General features: G+C 39.6%; 1 protein-coding gene across 3 annotated transcripts; it reads right to left on the bottom strand.

Annotated features, from left to right (window-relative positions):
- Positions 1 to 956: 956 nt before the first annotated feature.
- LOC115638571 (scaffold attachment factor B1-like) lies at positions 957 to 25,044 on the bottom strand. 3 transcript variants are annotated; one of them, XM_030540314.1, is made up of 21 exons: positions 24,601 to 25,044; positions 23,797 to 23,884; positions 21,438 to 21,502; positions 21,072 to 21,350; positions 19,833 to 19,892; positions 18,858 to 18,885; positions 17,444 to 17,933; positions 16,990 to 17,036; positions 15,878 to 15,978; positions 13,545 to 13,694; positions 13,337 to 13,437; positions 10,967 to 11,112; positions 9,721 to 9,812; positions 9,028 to 9,164; positions 6,907 to 7,200; positions 4,287 to 4,424; positions 3,430 to 3,469; positions 2,430 to 2,551; positions 1,770 to 1,879; positions 1,523 to 1,589; positions 957 to 1,304 (listed from the first exon to the last, which is right to left on the bottom strand). In XM_030540314.1, the coding sequence occupies exons 1-21, from the start codon at positions 25,027 to 25,029 to the stop codon at positions 1,178 to 1,180; spliced, it is 3,111 nt and encodes a 1,036-aa protein (XP_030396174.1). In that variant the 5' UTR covers positions 25,030 to 25,044; the 3' UTR covers positions 957 to 1,177. The 3 variants fall into 3 exon arrangements, with proteins under 3 accessions (XP_030396174.1, XP_030396175.1, XP_030396176.1); XM_030540315.1 differs by having other exon boundaries at positions 21,144 to 21,350; XM_030540316.1 differs by lacking the exon at positions 21,072 to 21,350.
- Between the last annotated feature and the right edge of the window lie 78 nt (positions 25,045 to 25,122).

The following is a 25,122-nucleotide window of genomic DNA, read 5'->3' as shown; positions in this document are numbered from 1 at the left end:
CACATGCGTGTTAGAGCTAACGGCTTATGAAATTAGAATGTGAACTGTCATCCTAGCTTTTGTTTTTACTTGTAAGCACTTGGAGCTTTTTTCCTCCTGCAGACACGTAAGTTCCCTGAAAAATACATCAGCCTCTGACTTCAGCGATGACACGCCTGTTTACGGGAGTTTTGGCTATTAGCATCACCTCATCAGGTCTCACTGCTGAGCAGTAGGCCTGCTCAATATTTGACTTGGAGATCTCCAATAAAACCCAGAGGCAGATGCTGGCAATTCAATCCATGGAAGTCTCCAGAGCTCAATGCCCCTTACAGATATGTGCCACTCCCAAGAACTACAATGGGGGCTGTGCATGTGTGTAGTTAATGCGGCAGTCAGCAAGGGAACAAACTCCTTTGGGTAGAGAGCACTGTGCACCATCTTCCAGATGAAATGAAACAGATGTCCTGGCCTGCTTGTGGTTAAAGGTGCTACAAAAATACCCTAAGAGCAGGAGTTATTTTTTTCTTCACCTGAAGAAGCTGTAAGTGTACTGTACCAATACATAGCTCTCTCAGATATACACAACACACACAATTTCCTTGTGCTTTCAGAGGAATGGTTACTTTGCTGGAGATTTAAGTAAATGACTTAATAGGGTTCAAAAAAGAACTAGATACGTTCATGGAGGACAGGTCCATCAATGGCTATTAGCCAGGGTGGGCAGGGAGGTGTCCCTAGCCTCTAATTGCCAGAAGCTGGGAATGGGTGACAGGGGATGTATCACTTGATCATTACCTCTTCTGTTCGCTCCCTCTGGGGCACCTGGCATTGGCCACTGAAGGAAGACAGGATAATGGGCTAGATGGACCTTTGGGCTGACCCAGTATGGCCGCTCTTATGTTCTTAAATTCACATTTTTTTCTACTGCTCTTGTGATACAGAATGGCCAAAGACCATGAAAACAAAGAAGAACGTTAGCTGTAAACTAATTTTATTGTTTATGAAAAATGGAATGTTTCATTAACAGAAACTTAAGTGGTGTTTGAACAAAAACACATTTATTACAAAAAAGCAAATGAGTTCACATAGTTTTCAATTACAATATGGCAGATTTTTAATTACATAAATTCAAGGTGACCCTGGGTAACAGAATTCACCACTGTCACCATCTTGCATTCAGAGAAAGTTTAAAATGTCAGTAGCGATGGGTGAAGCGGGGATCACTGGGTCTGTTTGCTCTGTCCTGGTTTGCAAATGCTCCTGGCACTCCACTAGCCTGCACTATTTGGCTCTGGTTTCCACTTTGCATGAAGCCTCCACGCCTAGGAACAAAGTCAAACTTTATAAAATGTGTGTTTTAAGCTTCATTGCAAATTTGTAACATTGCTGTGATTTTGCAGTATTTACATTTTTTTAATGATTTTTATTCTTGAAATAAAATGCACCAGATAAAATCATGGAAACATTACTCAACTGATTCAATTACAACATGCAGAGGGAAAGGAAGTAAAGGAAAAGCTCTTTGACAGAAGCTTCTTACCCTGATATTGCTCCTCGATTCATCACATGGCCTGTTCCAGACTGACCAGGGATGCCTCTATCAGCACCTACAATAAAGGGAAAGCATTTAAATAAAAATAAAGCATTTTTTTAAAGAAACACCTTCCCAGAATTTTGCTTGCTTGGTAATGCTTTTAAAGTTCAGTATGAGTTTTAACTATCGCTAAAAGTTCAACAGCAGTAACGCCTAGAAAAACCACAATCACACTATTAAGCAGCAAGTATACCTGGCCATCTCTCATGATCCCGTCCCATCACTCCATCTGCACTGCCCTGCCATGAACGATCTTGATGCCCCTCTAACTTTCGACCATGATCTCCCCAGTCACGTCCATCTCTTAAAAAACAAAACAAAAACAAAATGAAAGAAACCTTCTAAGTGTGTCCATTATCACTTCGATAGCTAACCGTGAAGCCAAACACAACACCCCATACATACTTATTAAAATCATTTACCAAACTATATCTATGCAAATCCTACATTTACAGTGGATACAATCGAATTAGAAAGATTGTTCATAGACTTTAAGGTAAGAAGGGACCATTATGATTATCTAGTCTAACCTCCTGCACAATGCAGGCCACAGAATCTCACCCGCCCACTCCTGTAACAAACCCCTAACCTATATCTGAGTTACTGAAGTTCTCAAATTGTGGTTTGAAGACCTGAAGCTGCAGAGAATCCTCCAACAAGTCTATGAGTCTATGAGGGGAGCTACGTGTAAATTCACTGCACGTCCAGAAGAAAACAGACCCTTGATGAAACTATCCAGAGAGAGGATTTACACTTGTAAAACTGATTCCCACTATGAACCTTCAGAAAGTTCATCTGATGTTTCAAAGAGCATGGCACTGGTGAATGACTGTCCTCATTTACATGTACTAACCGGGACTGTGGAGGTATCGTTCTCCCTTCACTTATTCTTCTGTCAGACCCATAGGCAGCCCAATTGTCCCGTGAGTCCCGCGAGTGACGTTCTGGTACTCCATGGCGCTCATCTGGATAATGCTGAAAGACACACAGGAATGCTGTAATCTAACTCTCAAATTGGTAAATGCTGGTCAACAGATTTTAGCTAGTGCCACAACCTATCAAGTCACTAGAGCATTTTTTTTTTTTTTTTTTTTTACAAGATTCCACACAGCCCCTCTATGACTGTCTACTTTGTGTGAGCTCTTGGAGCAACATTTTCTCCTTCAATTAACTTTCAATACTCTTCACTGGTTCCCTTACTACTCTAAGGCTCATTCTGTGAATTAATATTTCTGTGGAATGCAATTTTACTCCAATCCCTTTAACAATTTGCCTTTGCTTCAGTTCTTTCCTCCAGGTTCAAATAACTTCACATAAACTAGTCTCAGTTCAACTCTTTCACTTTGGTAAAGCATCAGAATTCTTAAATTTCCAAAGTACCAATCCAGCCCCTACCTCAATGTTTTTAAAAAAGTGATATTTGTTGCATGGTTACATTTGGTACCTTTGCATTTTCTATAAACCATTTTGCTACATTGAAGACACTGGGTTCTTTGCTGTTCATGGAAAGAGTGCCAGAATAATTACCTTACACGTTATATTTACCGATAATACATCTGACACAATAACTAGAACACACTTTCTTTTCATCAACTAGTCACAAAAAGAGAATCCATATGGTAACTTCAATCATTTAGACATGCGTTTTTTCCTAATCTATGACAACTACTGTAGTTAGCAACTGATTTATGCATTGCACATTCAGTCTGGGAAATCAGTTGTTTATTAAACAGCTGTTGTGTTTCATACCAGTGGCGGCTGCATTTAAGTCCCGTGCGCCCTGGGATCCTTCCAAATGAAAGGCGCCATCTAAATGCACATTTTTATGAAGCAAGAGTTTCAACTTAACCTACCTGCCCATCTCGATCTGCCACTGCCCTTGAAACTTCTCTCCTGGGGTGCAAAAAAGAGAGCAATTCAGTAACAATGGAGTTGTTATCTTCCAGTTAAATTACGCTGAGGTTTCCAAGAAGTAATCAACATTGAATGCTGGTATTTGTTACACTGTAAAGTATGGAAGTGGTAATACTTATTTCATTAGAAATATAATATTAGGATTAGAGAAAATGGTTTACCAAAACAAACACATACCGGGGCACTAAAATGTGTCAAAAGCACCTGAAGTGATAGCTCTGTATCAGATCTGACAGGAAGGAAGGATAGGGACCAAGAAAGGGTACACAACAAACATCACAAACATGAACAGCTGGAAAATAATCAAAGTGGGACAGCTCCCACGAATTCCTTCGTCAAATGCAGTTTAAAAACAAAACAAAACCCTTAACAGCAATATCTGTAGAGCGAAAAAAACAAAGGCAGTTCCATTACTCTTGTGCCAAGGAGCTAGGAATCAGGAGTACTAATCCTGTACAGTTGTTATCTAGATGTTCTAGATTTCCACACACGCTTTGTGCGATAGTACAGAAAGTGGCTTTCCTTGTGGTGCTTATTTCCACGCTTTACACAAGTTCACTATGCTTTTCAGTTTCACATTGGCAAACAACATTTTTTCAAAATCTGACAATATTTTCATAAGTAACATACACAAGCTTGCAAGCAGCAGATACGCATACAGCCATAAGAACGCATAAGTTCTAATACCTAATTTTTATGCACTATTTTATAAGCAAATAGTAAAGCTGATATGATACTAAATATTTTGTCTTTTCTTAATTTCAGCTAATACAGGAGGAAAACCCACATCACTAACCTATCCACAGAATGGTCTTGGTATCGGCCACGATCCCGGTGATCAAAATCATGGAAGCGATCTTGGCGGCTAAAATCAGAATGGTATCTATCATCCATCGCCATTCGCTTTGCCTCTGGCCAGTATGAGTCATCTCGCCTGTAAGGAAGTGCACATTTAATACCATGTGAAGCAATAATTTTTCCATCTTGCTCTTTCTAAACCAAGTCTCACTTCAAGCAACCTGTGGGTTAAGCTGAACATTCAATAGTTATATTTTTGATATGATAATTAAAATCCCTGAAGTGCCAAACTGACTTCTCATTTCAATTTCAGAAAAGAAGCTAATTGTATCAATACTGCACACACCTTAATCTTAGCATATGTTGAAATGAGAGTGGAAAGACACTTTAATCCTTCTGACATCTGTGTTTTATGATTCAAGTCAACAATTTCTACAGCATCTCATGTAACTTCCCTTGAGAATCTAGTTTCTGTAGGAGTCAAAGGAATAATTGAGTGCTGTCACATGGTATTATGTGCATTGCAGCACAGCTTCCAATTGGCAATTTTTTATTTCTGCATGAATGTAGGTGACTGAGCAGGGCAAAAAGAGTGGGTGACTGAGGGCAAAATTCACCCCTGGTGTAATACCCCCTACCTCACCAGAGCACTTCACCAGAATCAAACCAGGGTTGAATTTGTCCCAAGATGACTAGATTTCAGGTATATCATCAAAAAAAATAGGTATGAAACCGCTTTCAGAACATGTTAAATTCAGGCAACTCACTCGGATATTCCTCTATCAGCCTGCAGCTGTCCCAGACAGACAGACTCTGCAAAGGTGAACTGATATCTAGCAGACAAGACACATTTGAGAGCACTATCATCATTTGTAAAGCTGTGTGCGGCTGGACTGCAAATATTAATATTGTTCAGGGTACCTGGTTAAGAATGCATTTGGAATTAACATCATACACTACTGTATTAACTCATGTTCTAAAATCTTAAGATTGCAAAAGACACTAACAATATAATTTAACTCACTGGGCACTCAGCTAGCTATGTAAACTGAAGTTTATTGTGAATACTTGCCCCAGAAACAGACAGACAGTCAAGGTGAAAAGCTGGCAAGGCACAAGTGATTGAAATGCTTCTTGTCTTATATGTAAATCAAGATTTCAAGGACCACACAGAAATCATGAAATCAGCCCAATACCATGATTTTTCCTACAGGTGAGAGGTGGTAGTGGGGACTCAGCTGCACGTGTGTTGTGGGGGCAGGGAGGGTCTGGCAGTGAGAAGGGGCAGCACTGATAACGCACAACAATTAGGAGCCCCAGCTCAGCCTGCCACACGGCTCCCCCAGCAGGTCCGGGGGAGATACCACAGCACTAGCTGGCATGGAGCTCAGAATGGGATCATCCTCTTGGAGCGGGGGGTGAGGGGGGAGGGAGGAAAGAGGAGAGATGATCCTGCCCTGGCAGAGGGGAGTGGAATGGGGGATGGATCCTGTCTCACCCTGACCCAGGGCTCCTCATACACACTTTCAGCTCCTTACCAGCCAGAGCTGCAGTATCTCCCCTGGACTGATTTTGCCCCAGATCCCTAAGTGGCCCCCTCAAGGACTGAACTCACAACCCTGGGTTTAGCAGGCCAACGCTCAAACCACCGAGCTATCCCTCCTCCACAGTGGACCTGTGGGGGATCACTATGGGATGGGGCTCCTGATTGCCACGCATTAAGAACATTGCCCTCCTCTACCCACCCGCCAGGACGCAGCAGCAGTCAGTCTGGGTCAGAGGTGGGCATGAAGAAAGCCAGGCCCCAATCCTTACTAGGCCAGGCTGCATAAAGCCATCGGCTGAGACGCCTACCCCAACTACCACCCACCCTACTCCCCAGGATCCAACTGACCTATTGCCACCCAACCCAGGATCGGAATCAGCCTGTTAACCTCCCGGAGCAACTGCAGCCTTAGCAGGGAAGCAGAAACAGGGACGCCTGCTGTTGGAAAAATTGCAGCACTTCAGGGGGGATTTGGCAGCCACATGTATCCACTGAAATTCAAATACTTACCCGTGAGACTACTGTGAATGTATTTATTATTTAACAACACAATATGCTCAGGGCCTTCCCTAGAAAAGAGCAGCTTTAATGCCAATGAAGAAGATACTCCCACCATTCTACGGGTCAAGGTAGGGGTAGATAAAAGGCTGCTTCAAAGAGCTGGGAGAGAAAAGAATTCCTTCTCCTCAAGAATCATTGATGTAACTTTAATTCATGCAGCTGCACTTAACACTCCATGGTAATGGATGCCTTAGGAAAGTATGAAATACATCATTTGCTGTGGCTGTTTGACTGCACTGTGTTTTGTAATCTACTTTGGATGTGCATTTACTGCTTTTTGAGTTTATTAATACACATCTGTGTGTTTTGCCGATTGTGCTTATTTAAAAACATCAAATTAACTAGAATAAAATAAACAAACCAAGCTGGAAACAGTGGTGGGGCTCAGAAGTTTAGCAGCTGTTCTAAGAAGAGTTCTTACTAATTGCATAAAAAAAAATCACTGATTACAACCTTAAACTTCCTGCTATAAACACACTCTACAATTTGGAATCTCACCGCAATCACTTACCTTGCATCAGTGTCGTAAGGTCTTCTAATCGCCGATCGCCGTTCTTGCTCATAGCGCAGTTGTTCTTGCTGACGACGCAACTCTTCTCTTTCTCGCTGTATCCGATCCTGTTCCTTCCTCCTTTCTTGCTCGATATGCATCCTCTCCCTCTCCAGCCTCTCCCTCTCCAAACGCTCTCTGTCAAGCCGCTGCCTTTGAAATTCAAGTCTGTCGCGCTCTCTCTGAAGCCTCTGTCTTTCATCCCGTTCATGAATGGCTTGAATACGCTGCTCTCGCTCTCGCCATTCTCGTTCTCTGAAAAGGGAAAGTAGCAGTTTGTTGGTTTTGAAGAGTACCCTACACCTTCAAGTGACATCTTTTTAAGGCTTCCTAGATCTTCTCCCACAACCCAGCTGACTTTGTTATTTTCTACTAAACAAACATCACAGCCACTTAAAATAGTTTTTTAAAAAGTAACAATATACACGAGCCGAGAGGCAAGAATTTAGTAGAGATAACACCCCTTTCCCAGGGAGCGGTTTTGAAAATGCTTTCCCATAACGCGAAGAGTTCTATGTTCCTCTTTACATTCTTCTGGAAGAGAAGCCAGCAGGAATACAACTTCCCGATTGAAGGGAGAGAATAACTTTACTCGTCCTTCATGGTGACAGTTCAATACAATCAAAGTCAAAACAAAGGTATTTTAGCAAAGCTTAATGCAAAATTTGAAAATGCCTAACTGAATAACAAATAAAGTTTCTGCTTCTATTCAAAAGATTTACCTCCGAATCTATTAAAGCTCATGCAAAAAATAACACTAGAAAAATATAAACCCAGAACAATGGACGAAGATATGGGAGACTAAACTTTAAAGTTGAATGTAACTATGCATGAGGTGACAGATAGCTCCAATAAGAAATTGTCATTTTCATAACAGGCTGTGTCAACAGAACAGTAAAGTGGGTATTCACCCACGAAAGCTCATATGCTCCAATACGTCTGTTAGTCTATAAGATGCCACAGGACACTTTGCTGCTATCACAGAGTAATGATCTCTTGCTACTACGTAAATGCAAATATTTTTCCAAGCAGGATAAATGATCCTGTAACATGTTCTCTGAAAATTCGTCCCTTGCATAGCAGTAAAGGGTAAAAAGTCATAAAAACATTCCAGTTTTGCCCTATTAGCAAGGAAGGAATACATTTAATTTCTCTCTATTACACCAAATGATTCATGTTGGTGCATTAGGGACAGTTCACTGCATTCTAAATATTGAATGCACAATATAGAACCCACTATGCCTAAATAAATTTGTTAAAGTGTACACTAAACTACTATAAATCACAAACCCATAAAAAGTCATCGTTTCTGCACACAATTTGTGATGAGAACAAGGAGCCAAATCTGAATTATTTGAATTAATAGTTCAGTCAGGTTTTAGTGACATCATATTTTACTCCTGGAGAAATTTTGTGTATGTGCAGAAACATGCCCCCTGCAGATTCTCTTTGCTTCCTGCAGAAAAATGGTTTCTGTGGGGAAGCAAAGAGAAACTGCACCAGTGCTCACTCACCCCTCCCTGGCAGCATGGGTGCATCAGTTCAGGCAGATCAACCCCCAGAAACCTCCCCCAGCTGCAGGAAGCTCTGCACTGGAAGGGGGGTGGGGGGGAAGAGAGTCTGGCTGCAGAAGGTGAGGCTTGGTGGGATGGGGGTTCTGGGTGCGGGGGGGGGGAGTCTGGATATACGGGGACTGGATGGACAGGGGGAGCAGCTCCCCATGTAATGAACCCTTCCTCCACATCCTGGCTCAATCGCTCTTCAGCCACAGGGGGAGGGATCATTGTACAAGAAGCATAGTGGGGGGTCCAAGCGCTCGGGGGATCTGGATGCATAGGAGTTCCTTGGGGGGGGTTCTGGGTGCAGGGGCAAAGGGACTCCGCTGGGGACTCCAGGTGAAGGTGGTTATGGGTCAGCGTGAAGGTGGTCTGGGTGTGAGGGGCTCAGCGGAGGATCTGGGTGCTGGGGGAGTAGGGCTTGGTGGGGTAGGGGGTCACGGTGCAGCTGGTTGGAGCTCAGTGAGGTGCAAGTCTGGGCGTGGGGGGCTCCCGATGCTCAGGGTAGTGATGACACTAAGCTCACCGGCGTCTCTCCGTTTCTCTGATTTCTCGTTCTCTCTGCCTCTGTCGCTCACGCTCTCGCTGTTCTTTGATTTTATCAAATGATAAAATATCTTGTTTCTCCTTGCTCTCTGACTTGCGATCCTGGCTCTTAGTATTCTGCATTTAATAAAAGTAATACATGAACCAGAATAAAAAAGTGTTTGGATTACATTTCCAGAGACCAGATAAGATAAATGCCCACAAATACGACCACTATCATCCCCCCTTCCTTACCAGAGAGGCAAATAATTGTAGGCACTTTGCAGGTGAACTAGAAGGAAGAGAGCCGTAGGAAGCAACAATAATTTGGCTACAACTTTTGAAGAGTGAGTCTGCCAGCTAGTTTTGTCTCTGGTACAACACAAACCACACCACTTTAAAGGTGCAGTGACACCCACTGCTCCCCACACTACACATCTGGGGCACCATGAGATCTTAATGGCTTTGTTCCATTAAATATGTGCAACTCTGCCTAAAGTAGCAGTGAAGAAAGCTGTAGTATAGACAGGGCATAATCATTTACCAATATAGTGTCATATTACTAGCCAAATCCCCTTATTTACAAAGAACAAGCACAATTTTCAAAATGCAAGTCAAATACTCTGCAGAGGTACAGGGAAAGTTGGCTTAAATCTATTTTCAGAGATAACTTTTCTATTGAAATTGTACTTACTCTCTCTTTTGATGTGGTAGCAGTTTTCACACTAATAACTGGTTCGCCTTTGGATTTATCCATTATTACTGTCCTTTCAATTCCTCGACTTCCTAAAATGAACCAAAAAACCCAAAGATTGTATAACGAATATAACAAACTGTAGCAAGAACAATCTAATATACCTTAGATGTTTTTTATAAATATTACAACAGCAGAACTATGTTTTTGTGTTTAGTTTTGTTTTTTTTAAGTGACATGCTGGAGGTTAAATTTTTTTAGCCTGAATATGAGATTTATATCAAAGAAAATGGAGTATTAGTAAAATTAGTAATTCAGAATGCATGCCTTTGCAAACCTTGGGAAACAAAAAAAAATGGGAAATTACAGTAAGACTTCTGATGTTATTTGAAGAGTACAAAGAAAAATTCAAAATAGTGAATTCAAGTCCACTTTTGCAACTTAAAATGTTTCTCATTCAAAAGACAGACCATGAACTGCACCAGACTATATACATATCTGCAAAGCTTTAGACTAAATTTGCTTCCTGCTTATAATCAGAAGCAAGAGTTTCACAGATGATAAAAAAAGTATGCAAAAATCATACATTTTTATTCTTTCCACAAATTTTGCAGTTTTATAAATCTAAACCCATTATGCCCTAAATCAAATAGCTGCTGCTCTGTTGAGTCTGAAAGAGAAACAGCATAATGCTGTATGAATTAAAGTCAACCATTTATCTTAAACTTGTTGGAATACCATCTGTAGCTGAATATAATAAATATTCTAAATTGCAACAACTTAAGTAGAATAATAAAGACTTATTTAAATTAGCTGGGCCTTCATAATTAAAATGTATTTTATATTACGTGAGGTTTTTTTGCAATGTAAAAACATACTTTGTTCAGAACAGAAAAATCCTTGAAAAAAACTAAATGCATTTATCTACAATGTCATCAAATTTCAAGTATTCTGAAAAACACTAAATTGCCAAAAATATTTAGATTACAAGTCTAAATTCCAAAGAATCAACAGTTCTCAAACAGTTCCCTATTTGTACTCCTTTTTAAAAGACAGGGTATTGAATATTATGAAAACTTTTCAAAAGAATTCTCTGTGTTTTATCACTTTCCTCACAGATTTCACTGGATACGGCAAGACAATCTAATCTATCTGTATGTCTGGAAAGTCAATCTTTTGTCACTTAGTTGTCCATATGAACCATGTCTGTAATATAGTTCTGTATTTAGAAAGCAGCTTACATTACCTGATTTGCTAGTCCTAGAGCGACTGGAGGACGTAGTTTTCTGTTCATCTTTCTCTTTTCCTTCTTTTTCATCTTTTCCATCTCTCTCTGTTTTCTTAGTATCATCTTTTTTATCTGTCTTCTCATCCTTTTTAATACTGACTGACCTATAAATAAATTGAGCTTTAACAGCACAATACATAGGAACACAAATCTATATAAATCCACTTCTTTTGGATTTCTGCATGAACCACAAAAGACATCCAAAACCTGAAATTTCATAAGCTCTTCCAATTTGCCAAATCCTGAATGCAACATATAGTTGCACATATTTTCCTTAATTTAGTTGACTGAATACGAAAACTAAAAAGATCCAAAGAAATTAGAAAGAATAGGTGATCCTTTTGAATATTAAGTTTTCCAAATTGTTAATAATTCAATCCATAATGAATCTTCATATATAGCTCACTTTCCCATTTAAAAACAGACATCCATACAGAGTGAACCAGAGTAAGATAAAAGCTTTTGCAAATATGTTCTGCCATAAGGAACAGTTCAAGTATAAGTCAAATCAGTAATCAGGAGTCTGGCAAGTAAATTAAATATAGAGTGTAGCATCTAAGGGCATGTCTTCACTAGCAATGTTAAGGTGCTGGCTGCAGGAGCGCTTTAATGTGGCTGCGTAGTCGTGACATAGCACTGGGGGAGAGCTCTTCCAGCGCTATAAAAAAACCCCGCCTCCACGAGGGGAACGGCTGCCATCGCTGGCACACTGTCTACACTGGCACATTACAGTGCTGAAACTTGCAGCGCTCGAGAAGGGTGCAGCGCTCGAGAAGGGTGCAGCGCTGTAAAGTGCCAATGTAGACAAGCCCTAAGAATACCGTGAAATGGAATGCCCCTCAAATAAGCAGTAGAGGCAATCATGCCCCCAGGAAAATAAATATTAGCAGACATCTCATGACCCATTCCAGCAGCCCTTTTAGAAACTGAAATAAGTCTTTCAATGAAGCTTCCCAAGTAACAGAAAGATTTGAAAATTTAGAGAGCTGACCCAGTTCCATTAAGACTACAGGAAGGCCCTTTAATACTTCATTTATGAGGACAAGATATATGAAACAATCATGACGACCATGGTGTCTATGCTGGTTTACATAAAAATGAACTGGATCAGGAGATACCAATATAGGGCCCAAAACAATATGACCAGGTCCCAAGCTACAAATAACTAGATTAAGCTAATATGGAAGGAAAAGTCACACTGTGCAGCGCTTTACTACCACTGAGGATTCTTGGTCACTTTATTTGTCTGACACATTTAGCATACCAGCATTCCAGAAGACACTATTTCTCTCTTTGAAGGGCACGAATAATTCCAAAAGGAAACAATCATTGTGATATTGAACATAGCTCCAGATGTTAGTTACTGCAAGTGGTACTGAACTGTCACATTCAAGTAGCACAAGATTTATCAAGGCTGGTCAGGCCTAAGAAAGGGAACGTTCATTACAGGGATCAACAATCTGACATGACGCGCTCTGAAGGCCTAAGACATTGAAGTAAAGTTTGCACCACTTTAAAAGAGAAAGCAGATCTAGGATTTGGAAACAGATGAATGAACTGCAATCTAAGCAAGGCCAGGTGTACACTAGAAACTTCTTCTAATATAATAGTGTCAGTTAGTGGCGTCATTTTTATGACATTTTTATTTGGGCAAAAGCCCTAGTGCTGACATAGTTGTACCAGCAAGAGTACCTTTGCAAGAATAACTTATTTCATTTGAGGAACTGGTATAAGCTATACTGGCAAAAGCACATTTCTGATAAAATATGCATCTATACTAGGGGGATTTGACACTCCAGTTACACCAGCAAACCTTTGCCAATGTAGATTAGACATGAGACCTTTTCTGACTTTAAAGAGGTATCAGACATGGATCTTATAAGACTGACTTGATGCACACAAGTTAACTTTTAATTGTATCACTAAAAGCCAACTGTATAACTAAGTCAGAAATGTGTGTACCAGGGTAACAAGACAGCTCTGATGCCGTGAAAGCAAATGTAGAGTACTGAACTGAAGCAGGTACACAAGTTTGCATAAAGGGGTATCTATGATCTTTCAAAGAAAGAAACCGACTATAGGTTATAACCTCTTGATAGTTCCATTTCCTGGACTCTAAAGGTCAAATACAGGATCCATGAAGCAAGATGTGCAATGCAATAAAAATGCTTATTCTTTCTTGATATCAATCCATACTTCAGGCGCAGCATGAAACAACAAAACACGTTTGGGTACTCTATAAACAGTAATATCAATAAAACTAAATTCTGTTAAACTATTTGTCTTTCACAGTTACATTTCACAGTTTGTTTTTTAAACCAACTTTACTTTTCAGACTTGGAATCTGTGGAATGGTGCCTGTCTCTTTCCTTCCTCGCTTCACTTTCTTTTTTGTCTGAAGGTTTTTTCCCGGCTGGTTCATTTTTTGCCTGGAATAGCATTTGTCAAAAATATAATCAATTACAAGTCTGAGGTCATTAATGCATGCACTCTTATATTTTCATTATGGTATACATCTTGGAAAATTACCACTTACTTTTTCTACAGAGATCATTTTCCCATGTAACTCTGTTCTGTGGAGGTGACCAATACATTTGGTGGCTTCCTCAGATGTTGACATTGTAACAAAACCGTAACAGCGAGCCCCAGGACTGCGAGCATTAGTCACCACTTTTGCACCAACCACCTTTAAGAAATGGTATTTTTTTATTATTGTTTTTGCAACACCTTCAACCATACAGTCTCATAGACTGACTCGGATTTTAAGGTCAGAAGGGATCATCATGATCATCTAGTCTGACCTCCTGCCCACTGCAGGCCACAGACCCTCAGCTACCCACTCTAGTAATAGACCCCAAACCGCTGGCTGAGTTATAGAAGTCCTCAAAATCATGATTTAAAGACTTCAAGTTACAGAGAATCCACCATTTATCACTTAATTGATACAACATACTTGGTATACAGAATAAAATGGCAGCTATGCCACGTGTACCAGGAACATTGGTTTTGTACCAGGAACATTGGAACACCATTTTCATTATTTATTATTTGTATTATCATAAATTCTAGAAGGCCCACACATGGGCTAGGACCCCAAAGTGCCACGTGCTGTACAAACAGAACAGAAAAGACAGTCCCTGCCCCAAAGAGCTTACAACACTTCTAAGAAACCACCTGACTTCAGTTGTCCAGATTTTGATAATGGCATCAGGGTTACATTTTGGAACAGAGGTGTATCCAATTTGGCAATTAGTATTCTAAAAATGTTGTGCTGAGAAGTACTGTACTTATCATAGTGAAGTATAAATACTAACAGTGTTTCCCTTGATGCCAATGGCAGTGCCAACATTACTGAAAAGACCAGAGTTTAAAATTCTAGAGCATATTCTAGTACTCCTGAAATAAGCAACCTTATGCTGGAGTTTCCATCCCGACAGTATCAAAATTAATATAAAAAACTTAAAATAGTGCTACTATAGTAGGTTGCACAAAAACACTAATTTGGTTTATGTAGTGTGACATGATAACTGCAAAATGAACATCCTCTCTGCAGCACTGACCAATATCAGTGCATTGCCTTATTAACATCACCATTAATACGACATGGTTAATATATTTCACTTAAATTATATAAAGAATTAAAGGCATAAATCTCCACATGAACATAACTAATTTATTTATTTAATCCCGTAACACAATGCACCATTTACGTATATCTCAAAATACATCTGCAGTAGTATGACTTTCACTGGAACATTTATAAGCATGTTCAACAACTCAAAATTGACCTTTTCTGAAGAGATAAATGACATAAGGAATGATTGAATCAGAAAAACCTCAATGACTTGGGGTTGGGTCTAAACTGAAAAGTTAGGTCAACCAACTATGTTGCTCAGGGGCATGAAAAATTCATACCTCTGAGTGATATACTTAAGGCAATCTAACTTCCAGCACAGACCATGCTAGATCCAAGGAAGAATTCTTCCTTGACCTAGCTACTGTGTCTCAGGAAAGTGGATTAACTACAGCAACCAGAGAATCTCTCCTGTTGCTGTAGTAGGTGTCTACACTGAAGCACTATAGCAGTGTAGACATATCCTCCGACTGCCTCTCACGTAGCAGTGGATCCAAGAAGTCCACCAGCTGACCTTCCAGAGCATCCCGGTGAATTTTTTTCTAGAAATGGGAAAAGCCATTTGAGCAGAGGGGGAAGAAGTGGCTACCAGCTGTTCCAGATTCCATTTCCTTGCTGACACTAAAAAGCTCCAGGAGGAACCATGCTGTCACTGACTGGGTTTTTCATAGTAGCAACTATGGAAGGATCACCACCTAAGCCAATACTGTTTGAGACAGCATTAGATTTCAGGGAGATAACCAGGTAGTGAAGCATTGACTATGATGTGGAAGGTGACAGACCCCCGGCTCTGCCACTTCTGTATTCTAACCAGCATGCCACCTCTCATGAACATCCTCTGCAGAGGGGTCAATCTGGGCAACCATTGCATTACTTTACCGGATATTTCTGAGAACGTTTTGATAGAGGACTGTCCTCTCGGGGGAGATTTTCAAAGGTATAAAAGGCAGCCAAGAGCCCCGCTCCCTTTGCCTCTGACTTTGGAAATCTGACCCTCAGTAACTGACAATTCTATGTGCTATCCAGCTTAGCCTGTTCAGCCATACAGCCAGTTCACTCTCATTTTCCTCTTAAAGTTTTACACAAGTAGGCAGAAGACAGAATTTATTTCAACATGATGCTCATTATTACGTAAACAATAGCAAGATTTTAAGTTACCATTTAATTTTAATAAGTTGTTTAATTTTAAAAAATTGCATTTAATTTAAAAGCACCGTATAAAAAAAAATACATACCTTTCCATATTTGCTGAAAAGGTTCTTCAAGTCTGTAGCTCTGGTAGAGGAGGAAAGTCCACTAACCCACAAATTTCTACCAGAACTGCTACTTGTACGACCTAATTCAAAAATAAATCACTATTGTATCAGAAAAATGTCGCAGTGAAAAACAACTGTCCTAGAAACTCCATTTCCTTCAGTTACAGACCATTTTGATGTTAAATATATTGAGCACTTTTAAATATATGAAGTTTCAAACATACTATTTCTTTTGACATAACTATTGTTATGATATGGTTAATATCAAGGCCCCTCACCTCTGTTTGCCAGAAACTGGGAATGGGTGACAGAGGTTGGATCACTTGATTACTTGTTCTGTTCATCCCCTCTGGGGCACCTGGCATTGGCCACTGTCGAAAGACAGGATACTGGGCTAGATGGACCTTTGGTCTGACCCAGTATGGCCATTCTTATGTTTTTACGACATGCAGAATAATGTAAGTATAAGAAATGTTCATCTACTGAAAGCCTGATTCTACTAGACAATGCAGAATATTGTTGGAGACTTGAACACCTTTGAAGAGTGCCACAAAGGTTATAAATCTTATCATGAAGTATTAGATAACATTTCTGAAAACCTGCCTTTGTTTTAATCAATAAGCAAGAAGTTTTTATATAGAATTACATTAAATCAAAATGGATAGTACCATGAAACATACCACCTTATGTTAGTAACTTTAAATGGAATCAATGTATGCCATGCACTAAAGCTAACCTCAATTATCATAAAGCTCAAGGATTCATTGCATTGACAATATTGATTAGAAATTATCAGAACCTATATTAAAAGTAGGAAGCAACTTTTTACTGCCAAGATTATATTTTCAAAGATGCACCCCCGTCCTATAAACACACCTGCACTTAATTTTACTACTGCAAGTTGTCCCATTGACTTCATTGGGATTGCACTGTAGTAAAATTAAGTATATGCCTAAGTGTTTGCAGAATCATGGCTAAACAATGCAATTGAAATGTGTTCTCAATTACTCCCTTGGATCTTTGATGGATGTAGAAGAAGAAGATTTAGTATTATAACAGTTTTCCAAATCAGTCTTAATCTTACAACATACCTTTCTCATCTTTTGATACTGTCTTTGTGTCTGCATCCTCAACAGAGCTAAAGACAAAAAGCAGTGTTATTCAATCAGGAAAAAGTGAAAATAACTCTTAATTATGTGTGCTAGAATTCAATACCTACCAGAAAATTAGTTGTGAAATAAAAGACACCTTTGCAAACTTTTTCAAATCTGGTATGTGGGAAGTCAGATGTTTAAACAGACAATTAATTCTGTTTGCCAGAAGATAAAAATTAGGAAGAATTTAAGAAAACAACCTTTGAAGGTTGAGGAAAGGAAGGAAATCAAACCATCAGTTAAAAATTGCACAAGAAGAAATAAAAGATTCTTTAGGAATAGACTACAATTTCATCAGTCTTGCTGGCCAATTGAAGAAAACAGCTTATTTGCATCACTTAATGACCAATGAAAAAGATAGCATCTGGTCTAAAACTGAGAAAAAACAAACCTCTTTTTCTGATCACCGCCCTCATTGGTAGAGGACTCTTTAGTAGCAGATGATTCTTCAGAATTAGCTTTGTCTTCTGTTTTCTTGGCATCTTCTTTACTATCTTTGGTTTCAAGACCTGCATCTTTATCCGCTGTTTCCCCACTAGAGGCTTCCAGACCTTGTGATGGTTTGCTACTCTGATCACTTATTACTAAAGATTCAGAGTCCATTTTCTCTTCATCTATTGTCTGTTCACTTGTCTCCCCTTTTGCTACAACTAAATGCTTTGCTTCCTTCCTTGAAAGATCTTGTGCTGACTTGCTGTCCAAATCTAAAGCATCTTCCTCCGACTGACTGGCAGCAAGCGTGTCCTCTTCCTCTGCTAGCTTTCTGCCTGCCACGGCGTTACTTGCTTCTTGTGCATATGGCTGCTCCACTTCGGAAATGTCTTCTTTAAGTGGTTCAGATTTACAAGTTTCCCCCAAAATCTCGAGTATTTTCTCATTTTCTACGGATTTAACAGGAATAGAATGGCACAAGATTTAATCACCAGGGAAATAAAGCAATCACAAATGTGGAACTGGCATGGCTGCCACACTAACACCAAGAGAAGTTCTAAGCTACACAGAGATTGGAAAACCCTAATGTACACAAATATTAAAAGTTCTAAACTATCTGCAGTCTAGCAAACTATTATATTAAAGCTTGAAAGCTACATGGAAGAAAAATGCCCAATAAACTTAAACACAAAACCTTCTGTCTCGTCCTTGACAGTCTTCTTCAAGTTGAGTTCTAGTTCTTCCTAAGTTAGCTTCCAAAGTCCAAGATGCTTAACTGACTGCATCAATTCTTTGACAGTGCAATTCCCAAATTCCTGTGAAATTCTTTTAGCAGAACAGTCCAACATGAAAACCGGAACATCTTCTGATGGTGCATGAATATGTTTGCAGTCCAGAAAAGCGAACAGTATCTGTATGAAATTTCCATGAAGAAACTCTGTCTTCGTTCTTCTGAAATCCAGGCACTCTTTAATTTTAGTTCCCTACTATCGTATTACACTACCTGCACTCCTCCACTCAAAATTACAGCGTTAATGTGCTGTGTGATATCACAAGATCTGTTTTGCATGCAGAACCTTCAAGTTTTAAGGTTAGGTTAATGAACATATTTACTTAAAGAGGTTTTAAAGCAACCACTTTATCACACTGAATGTATTTCTCAAATAACAGAGATGACACTGTTACAGATCTGGTGATATGACTGGATTTCCAATCTCTATGATCCTTGAATGATCTGGACTGTGCACCATTAGAATAATGCACACTATAGTAATGCAGTTAAATAAAATGAATAAGGGTACAAGAGAAATTTGGTGCAAGAGTGAAACCATTTCATAGCTTAACTTTTTATTTTCTTCCCCCCAAAACAGTACCTGGCTTCAAAGGCAGTTCTTCAATTTCCTATAAGGAAAAAATACATATATTACAAAACGCTATCCTATGTAAAGATGCTGAGCTTGGCTAAAATTATTTACAAAAGAGAATATGGGGGGAAAATTACTGTAAGTTTTAACAACTCTTACAAACCTTGAAAAGGTTAGATTTTAAAACAAATTCCTTAAAACAATCATTTTTAGAGTAAGATTTTAAGGTAAGTACGTTATAATTTCCACAGATGAAATATAAATACAAAAAACTAAGACTACTTGGAATCAGACACATACACTAAGTGTTTTTGTAGGCATTCAAAGCATATTACAGGGCTATGGCCACGTCCATCATATAAACGATGGAAAAAAAATCACAACAGGTCTATTAGTCAGCTGAAGTGTACACTGTACTGTTCACTCCAGCACTTTTAAAATACAGGCAAACAAATCAGCAGACAATAGCTTTATAAATACATGTGCCTATGTGAAAGATACCATTTTCCCAACACTATGTAACTACAACAAATTTGATTTGCCGAAGTACAAGTCACCTACAACTCCTGTTGAAGTCAACGGGAGCTGAGAATCCTCCAGACTTCTGAAAACCAGGCCCTACGTTTCAGTTAATTTATATCACACTCAATTATGGTAACAATGAACAGTATAAAAATGAGTGTATACAAAAGTCTGATGGTATATGAAATATAGCCAAGTATACGAGTTATATTTTGACAGTAAATTATTTGGAACAAAGCATTAAAAAAGGCTCAATTCTTCCAATCACCAGACAAATTCAACATAGGGAAAGGTACATAATTTTGTTACTATGCATAAAATGATAACAGTGAATCACAAAAACAAATTCTAAGTTTTCTGAATATAAGAATTAGGTGTTTGTATTTTCCCGCCAAAAACTAAGCTCTTTATACAGCATGTGTCATTATTGACATTAAATTTAAGATTAAAAAAAGAATTTACCTTCACTACAGTTAAATCAGAAGAAACCTCTAAACTGTTTCCAGCGTCCTCACTTTCTGCCTAGAAGAATAAATAGGAAAAATATGTCACTCTATACAGAAGATTCATGACAGCTTTATCGATAATGAAACCTGAATGAGAAATTTTGAGGTTGGCAAAATATTTTATCTGATTTTTTCCAGATAATGGCTATTAAGCAAATATTTGCTAGCATTCTACAGAGCAACAAAGGTGAAAAATGGTTACAGATGACTGCATTTAAAAAAAAAAAAGGAAGACAGGCAATGAGCTCTGTCTCCAGGCTCCACTTGCCTACTTTAAAAGTCTGAGCTTTTAAAAAAAAATAAACTTTCACTTTCAATGTTAACAGAAAATTCTATATGGCATTTTTATTTGCCTTTCAATCACAGCTACAAAACAAAGCAAGAAAGTCAAACTTCTAAACAACAAGTTGATTTAAATACTGCTTGGAAAATCTCAGACTTCATTAATTTTACCATAACAATATAATCAAATCTGAATTATTTAACTACTTTCTTAGTTATGCCTGCTGTTTCTAAAGTGAACCAAAAGCAGCTCCCTGCATTCCCATAACCCAGGCTGGAGACAATGCATGTCAGAGGTAATATCTGTACTCCCTATCTGAGGCTGGGCAATAACAACTGTCTTTCATTGCCCAACTGTATGTTTAAAGTGAGTTTTAAGTTGTAGACTCATGAGAGAGATTATCGTCAACCATTAATGGACAAAGCTGGAATGGCAGTGTATTACCAGATGATAAGCGCAAAAAGCAAGCATGAAAATATTCCAAATGTCAGAATGGGAGCCCCAAAGCTTACAAGAAATTTGAAATACATTGAATCAGTCCAGAAGCAACATACTATGCAATTATGAAATCAATCAACTAAAGCATTTGGATCCCTCACTGCCCTCCAGAACAAAGGGAAAAAAAGAGAAAATGGGAATGTAAACTGAAGGCAAAATAGAGAATTCAAAGATTTAACAAAAATTATGCTTTCTAGACTACTACTACTACCGTGGGTAGCAATATGATGCATGCAAACAAAAACTACAGTAAATGTTTTAAAATCAAGAATGTTATTTCCACAAACAGAAAAAAATCAATGGCCATAAAAATTTAGATCCCCGAATTATTTCTGCTATTGTTTAGATAATGGTGCACTACTTAATTTGAAAAAAAAAAAAAATTCTGATTCCACACATGTAAGAGATCCATACCATCACTACTGGTATTTCTCTTGATTCTTCTTTAATTTCTGAAAACTGTGGAGATGCCTCCAAGTTACCTACAGCATATTCTGTAGGCTGATCTGGAAGTTCTTTCATTTCTGCATCAGCATTTTCTTTACTATCAGACAGTGAGTCAAGAATATTATCAGCACTGTAATCCTCTCCGCAATCTACAGCACTGCCATTATCTATTTCAGCTTCATCTAACACACTAATATCCATCATGTCAATATCCTGCAAGTTATCCAAACTTGCTTCAATATCCTCCTGTAAAAAGAAAAAAAGTATATATAATAGTCATTGTGACTTGAATGCAGCACTATTCTTTTTCACCTCAAATGTGGTTTCACATACCTGCCCATCTCCAGAATCCTCCTCCAGTCCATTATCTTCAACTCCCTCTTCTTCTAGTCTACGCCCTAGTAATATTATGTTTATTAGAATGATGAATTCATACACTGCTATTTTTTAGATGTTTCTTCCTAAAATAGGTATTAAAACTAGTTTTTTACAGAAAAGAAACACACTTTCCCTTACTTTCAACAGTCCTATAACACTGAACATCACATTTCTTTTTGTAAGCTACAATAAAAGTTCTGAATGTTCAACAAAACGTAAGTTGACAAGACTAAGCTAAAAGTACCCTTAGGCTGACTATGCATGACTGTAGTGTTTAAGTATCTTAAAGACTATTAATTTTCTCTTTTCAAAAGTTTATTATAATGATCTGCCTAAAAGTCTTACTACTTCAGGAATTCATTCAGCAACTTGTTCCATAACATTAAAAGTAACACTCATTACTGAAACAACATACTTCAGTTCTAACACAGATCAACAGGGAACACATGAAAACAGACAATTTCTCACACATTTACAAGTGTATTTTCCTCAAAGAATACAAGTACAGTAGAACAAGAAAGGGAGAGAGGTTTTAGAAATAGCCCTTCTACAATGAGAAACATCTCAGCTTGAACACTTTCATTCTATTAACATGCTGAAATGCTGCAATCATGTTTTAGGTATTTCCTGGGAAGGGAAAAATTAGCCAAAATAATTTACAAGTGAATTTAATCCTCTCAATGTTAAGAGTGACTAACAGGCATAGTATTGTTAGGTGAGTATTTGTGCATCACAAACAACTTCTCCATATCTAACGCACTTCAAAGCTTTTAGCAATTTTATATTAGGCATTTAAATAGAGGTTAGACCTTATTAAAATCCCTGTTGTACACAATCCTAGTACTAAAACAGATTCTATCTTTAGAATATTTATGTTGCAGTAACACCTATCCCTAATTTCAGAAGTAGAGAAATTTCTTTCATACACAGCATAAAATGACTTCTGACCATTAGAAATCTAATGGCTTGTTTTTGTTTTAAGTGAAATCTGGTATTCTGAAATTATAAATACCATCTGAAGCTTATGCCTACATAAATTTGTTTATCTCTAGGATGCCACAAGTACTCCTCCTTCCTTTTGCTGATACTGACTAACACGGCTACCACTCTGAAATCTGACATCTGAAGCAAGCTTTCCAGGTAAATAGGAAATTAAAGGTAACCGTGACAGCCCTTTAACTACAGCAATGCAAATGCATCACTGTTATAAACTCTAGAGGTTTTAAAACTATAAGGAATTCTAAACCTGGGGTATGAAACTTTAACTTCAAGTACTACATTTATGGTCTTCACATGTAGCAAACCTATTAAATGACTTCCCCTTCTGCTTTGCAGAACAGAATATACTGAATTAAGTTTCACCTGGAATCACTTTATTTTATATTGAAAAGTTTGTGTTTGAGTCTTCAATGTGCGATTTGTTGTAAAATCTTTAGAAACTCCTTTTGAGATTTCACCTTCCATCACACAAACAGCTATTTTATATTTGTCATGCAGCTGGTTGCCATCTCCATGTACTAACAGGAACGTGAAAAATACATGAAAAGAATATATTAACATTCTGCTGCAGACTAAGTTGTGGGAGCTTATATATATAGATTAAATTTATCATATCAAATGAGTAACGCATTTTAATTTTAACATTTTGGTTACATGCTGAAATAAGGTAACGTCCTAACCTTTCACCTCTAGAGGCTTTGTCTCAAATTCTGAATATGGTCATAAACGTAAATTAATTTGGTTGTTTCACCCTGTTCCCCATTTGTCCACCACCTGACAGGGCTAGCAACCTCCTCACAAAATGCCAAACTAGCTTCTGCAAAGACACAACATCATGATAAATTTTCACTGACTTGGCAGTAGAAGTCAATCCTTTCTAAGCTGGTCTTTCAGGAAACGTTCATTAGTGATCCAATAAACTTTGTTTGGGAGTATTCTCAAGTTATGCATGGCCCTGTGATTAATACTGAACAAAATGTACAATTCACTAATGATGGACTTGGTATCATACCGGACTGACTGAAACTCATTCACATAAGTATGGAAGAGAGTAAGTAACACAAGATGTTGATGGTAAGATTATCTGCCCTGGCCTAAACCGTACATTTTATCTTACAGTGCTCCTGTTTGTGCTATACCTGACTCAACCAAATACTATTAATCACAAATTCAGCACCATAAATTCACACACTGCCAAAATTAAGACACAAATACTTTTCAGAGGGAAAGCAGGGAAAGAAAAGGAAGGGAAGCTAGATTCTGTTTTGTAGGTGCAAGATCAAAGAAAAAAAATCCTCTCTCAATTCCCCTGTACCTTTGCTGCTCCTCTTTGGTGTTTTCTTGATAGTTATCTCTGACACCACCGGAATTTCATCAGGATTTCCCCCTTCATCCTCAATAGCCTATTAGAAACAGATATCAAGCCATTGTTTATTTACAGAGCACTGTTGGTCTTGGGTATTATCACCAGAGAGAAAAATGCTGTCACTGGAACCTTGTATGCAATACAAGTAGGACTAAATGACAGTGAAACACCAAAAATCCCAGGCACCAGTGAAAGGGCAAAATGTGTGCCAGTGCTTCCTAGAACGCACCCCTATCTCCCTACTCACCCATCCCTCCCATTGCCCCCACGTGATCAGATGAATGACAGGGTCTCCGTTTCAAGGCAGTGGAGAACAGCAGCCATGGATGGCTTTGGTCAGTGTTGCCACAACACTCCCAGCCACGTGTCGCCCACTCTGCTCCCACCGTCCGGCCTCGTGGTATTCAAGGTCTGCAATAAACGCTGCACACACGTCCCCTGACTGCGGGCAGAGACTCAGACACGGGCCCAGAGGCCCGAGCCAGCAGGGGCCATGTGCACAAAAGGGAGGGTCTGCGGGTGGCGGCTCCCCCGCTGTCATGGGGCGGGGCTCGAGACCACAAGGCCTGGGGGGGAGGGGAGAACACGTGATCCGCACCGAACGCTCCGGGGCGCTGCAGGAAGAGCTCACGCCGGGCCCGGTGGAATCACGTGACGCCTCTCGCTCTCCACTTGGCGCCATTTTCTCAGCAGTGTCTCCCCCAAGCCCGGGAAAGCGCGCCTCAGCGCCCCTCCCCCCGCTGTCTCCCTCACCTTCCTGAGCCGCTCCATCAGGACGCTCTTGTTGCCGCCGCTGTCCAGGTTGCGGCGCTTGAGCTCGGCCCTCAGGTCGATCACCCGCAGCTCGCTCAGCCGCCGGGTCTCGGGCTCCGAGCCTGGGGGAGCCGCCCCGCCCAGGGGCGCACCCTCCCCTGGCCCGGCCGCTGACTGACTCTCCGCCATGACGCCGCTGCTGCTCCGGCTCTCACGCGGGCAAGCAAGAGCCGCAATCCTAGGACAAAATGGTGGTGACGAAGCCGCCAGAGAGAGAGAGAGACACGCACAGGGCCTGTAGCGCAGGCGCACTAGGGAGAAACTATAGGGCATAAGGGCTGCGCGCATGCGCCATAGCCTTGGCCGCGTGAAACGACTCTGGACCTGGCGCATGCGCCCGAGCCGCTTCAGGGCCGCAGTAACCCGCATGCGCAGTCAGCATACACGGTTAAGGAGTGTCTGTCCCACAATGGAGAGCCGCCCTTCGGTCCTGAAACTCGTGCGCCTGCGCATACCCTTTCT

This window comes from Gopherus evgoodei, chromosome 22 (genome assembly GCF_007399415.2).
Source record: "Gopherus evgoodei ecotype Sinaloan lineage chromosome 22, rGopEvg1_v1.p, whole genome shotgun sequence".
Lineage (NCBI taxonomy): Eukaryota > Metazoa > Chordata > Testudines > Testudinidae > Gopherus > Gopherus evgoodei.
The sequence above is the reverse complement of the archived record's forward strand: the minus strand, read 5'-3'. Positions and strand labels throughout refer to the sequence as shown.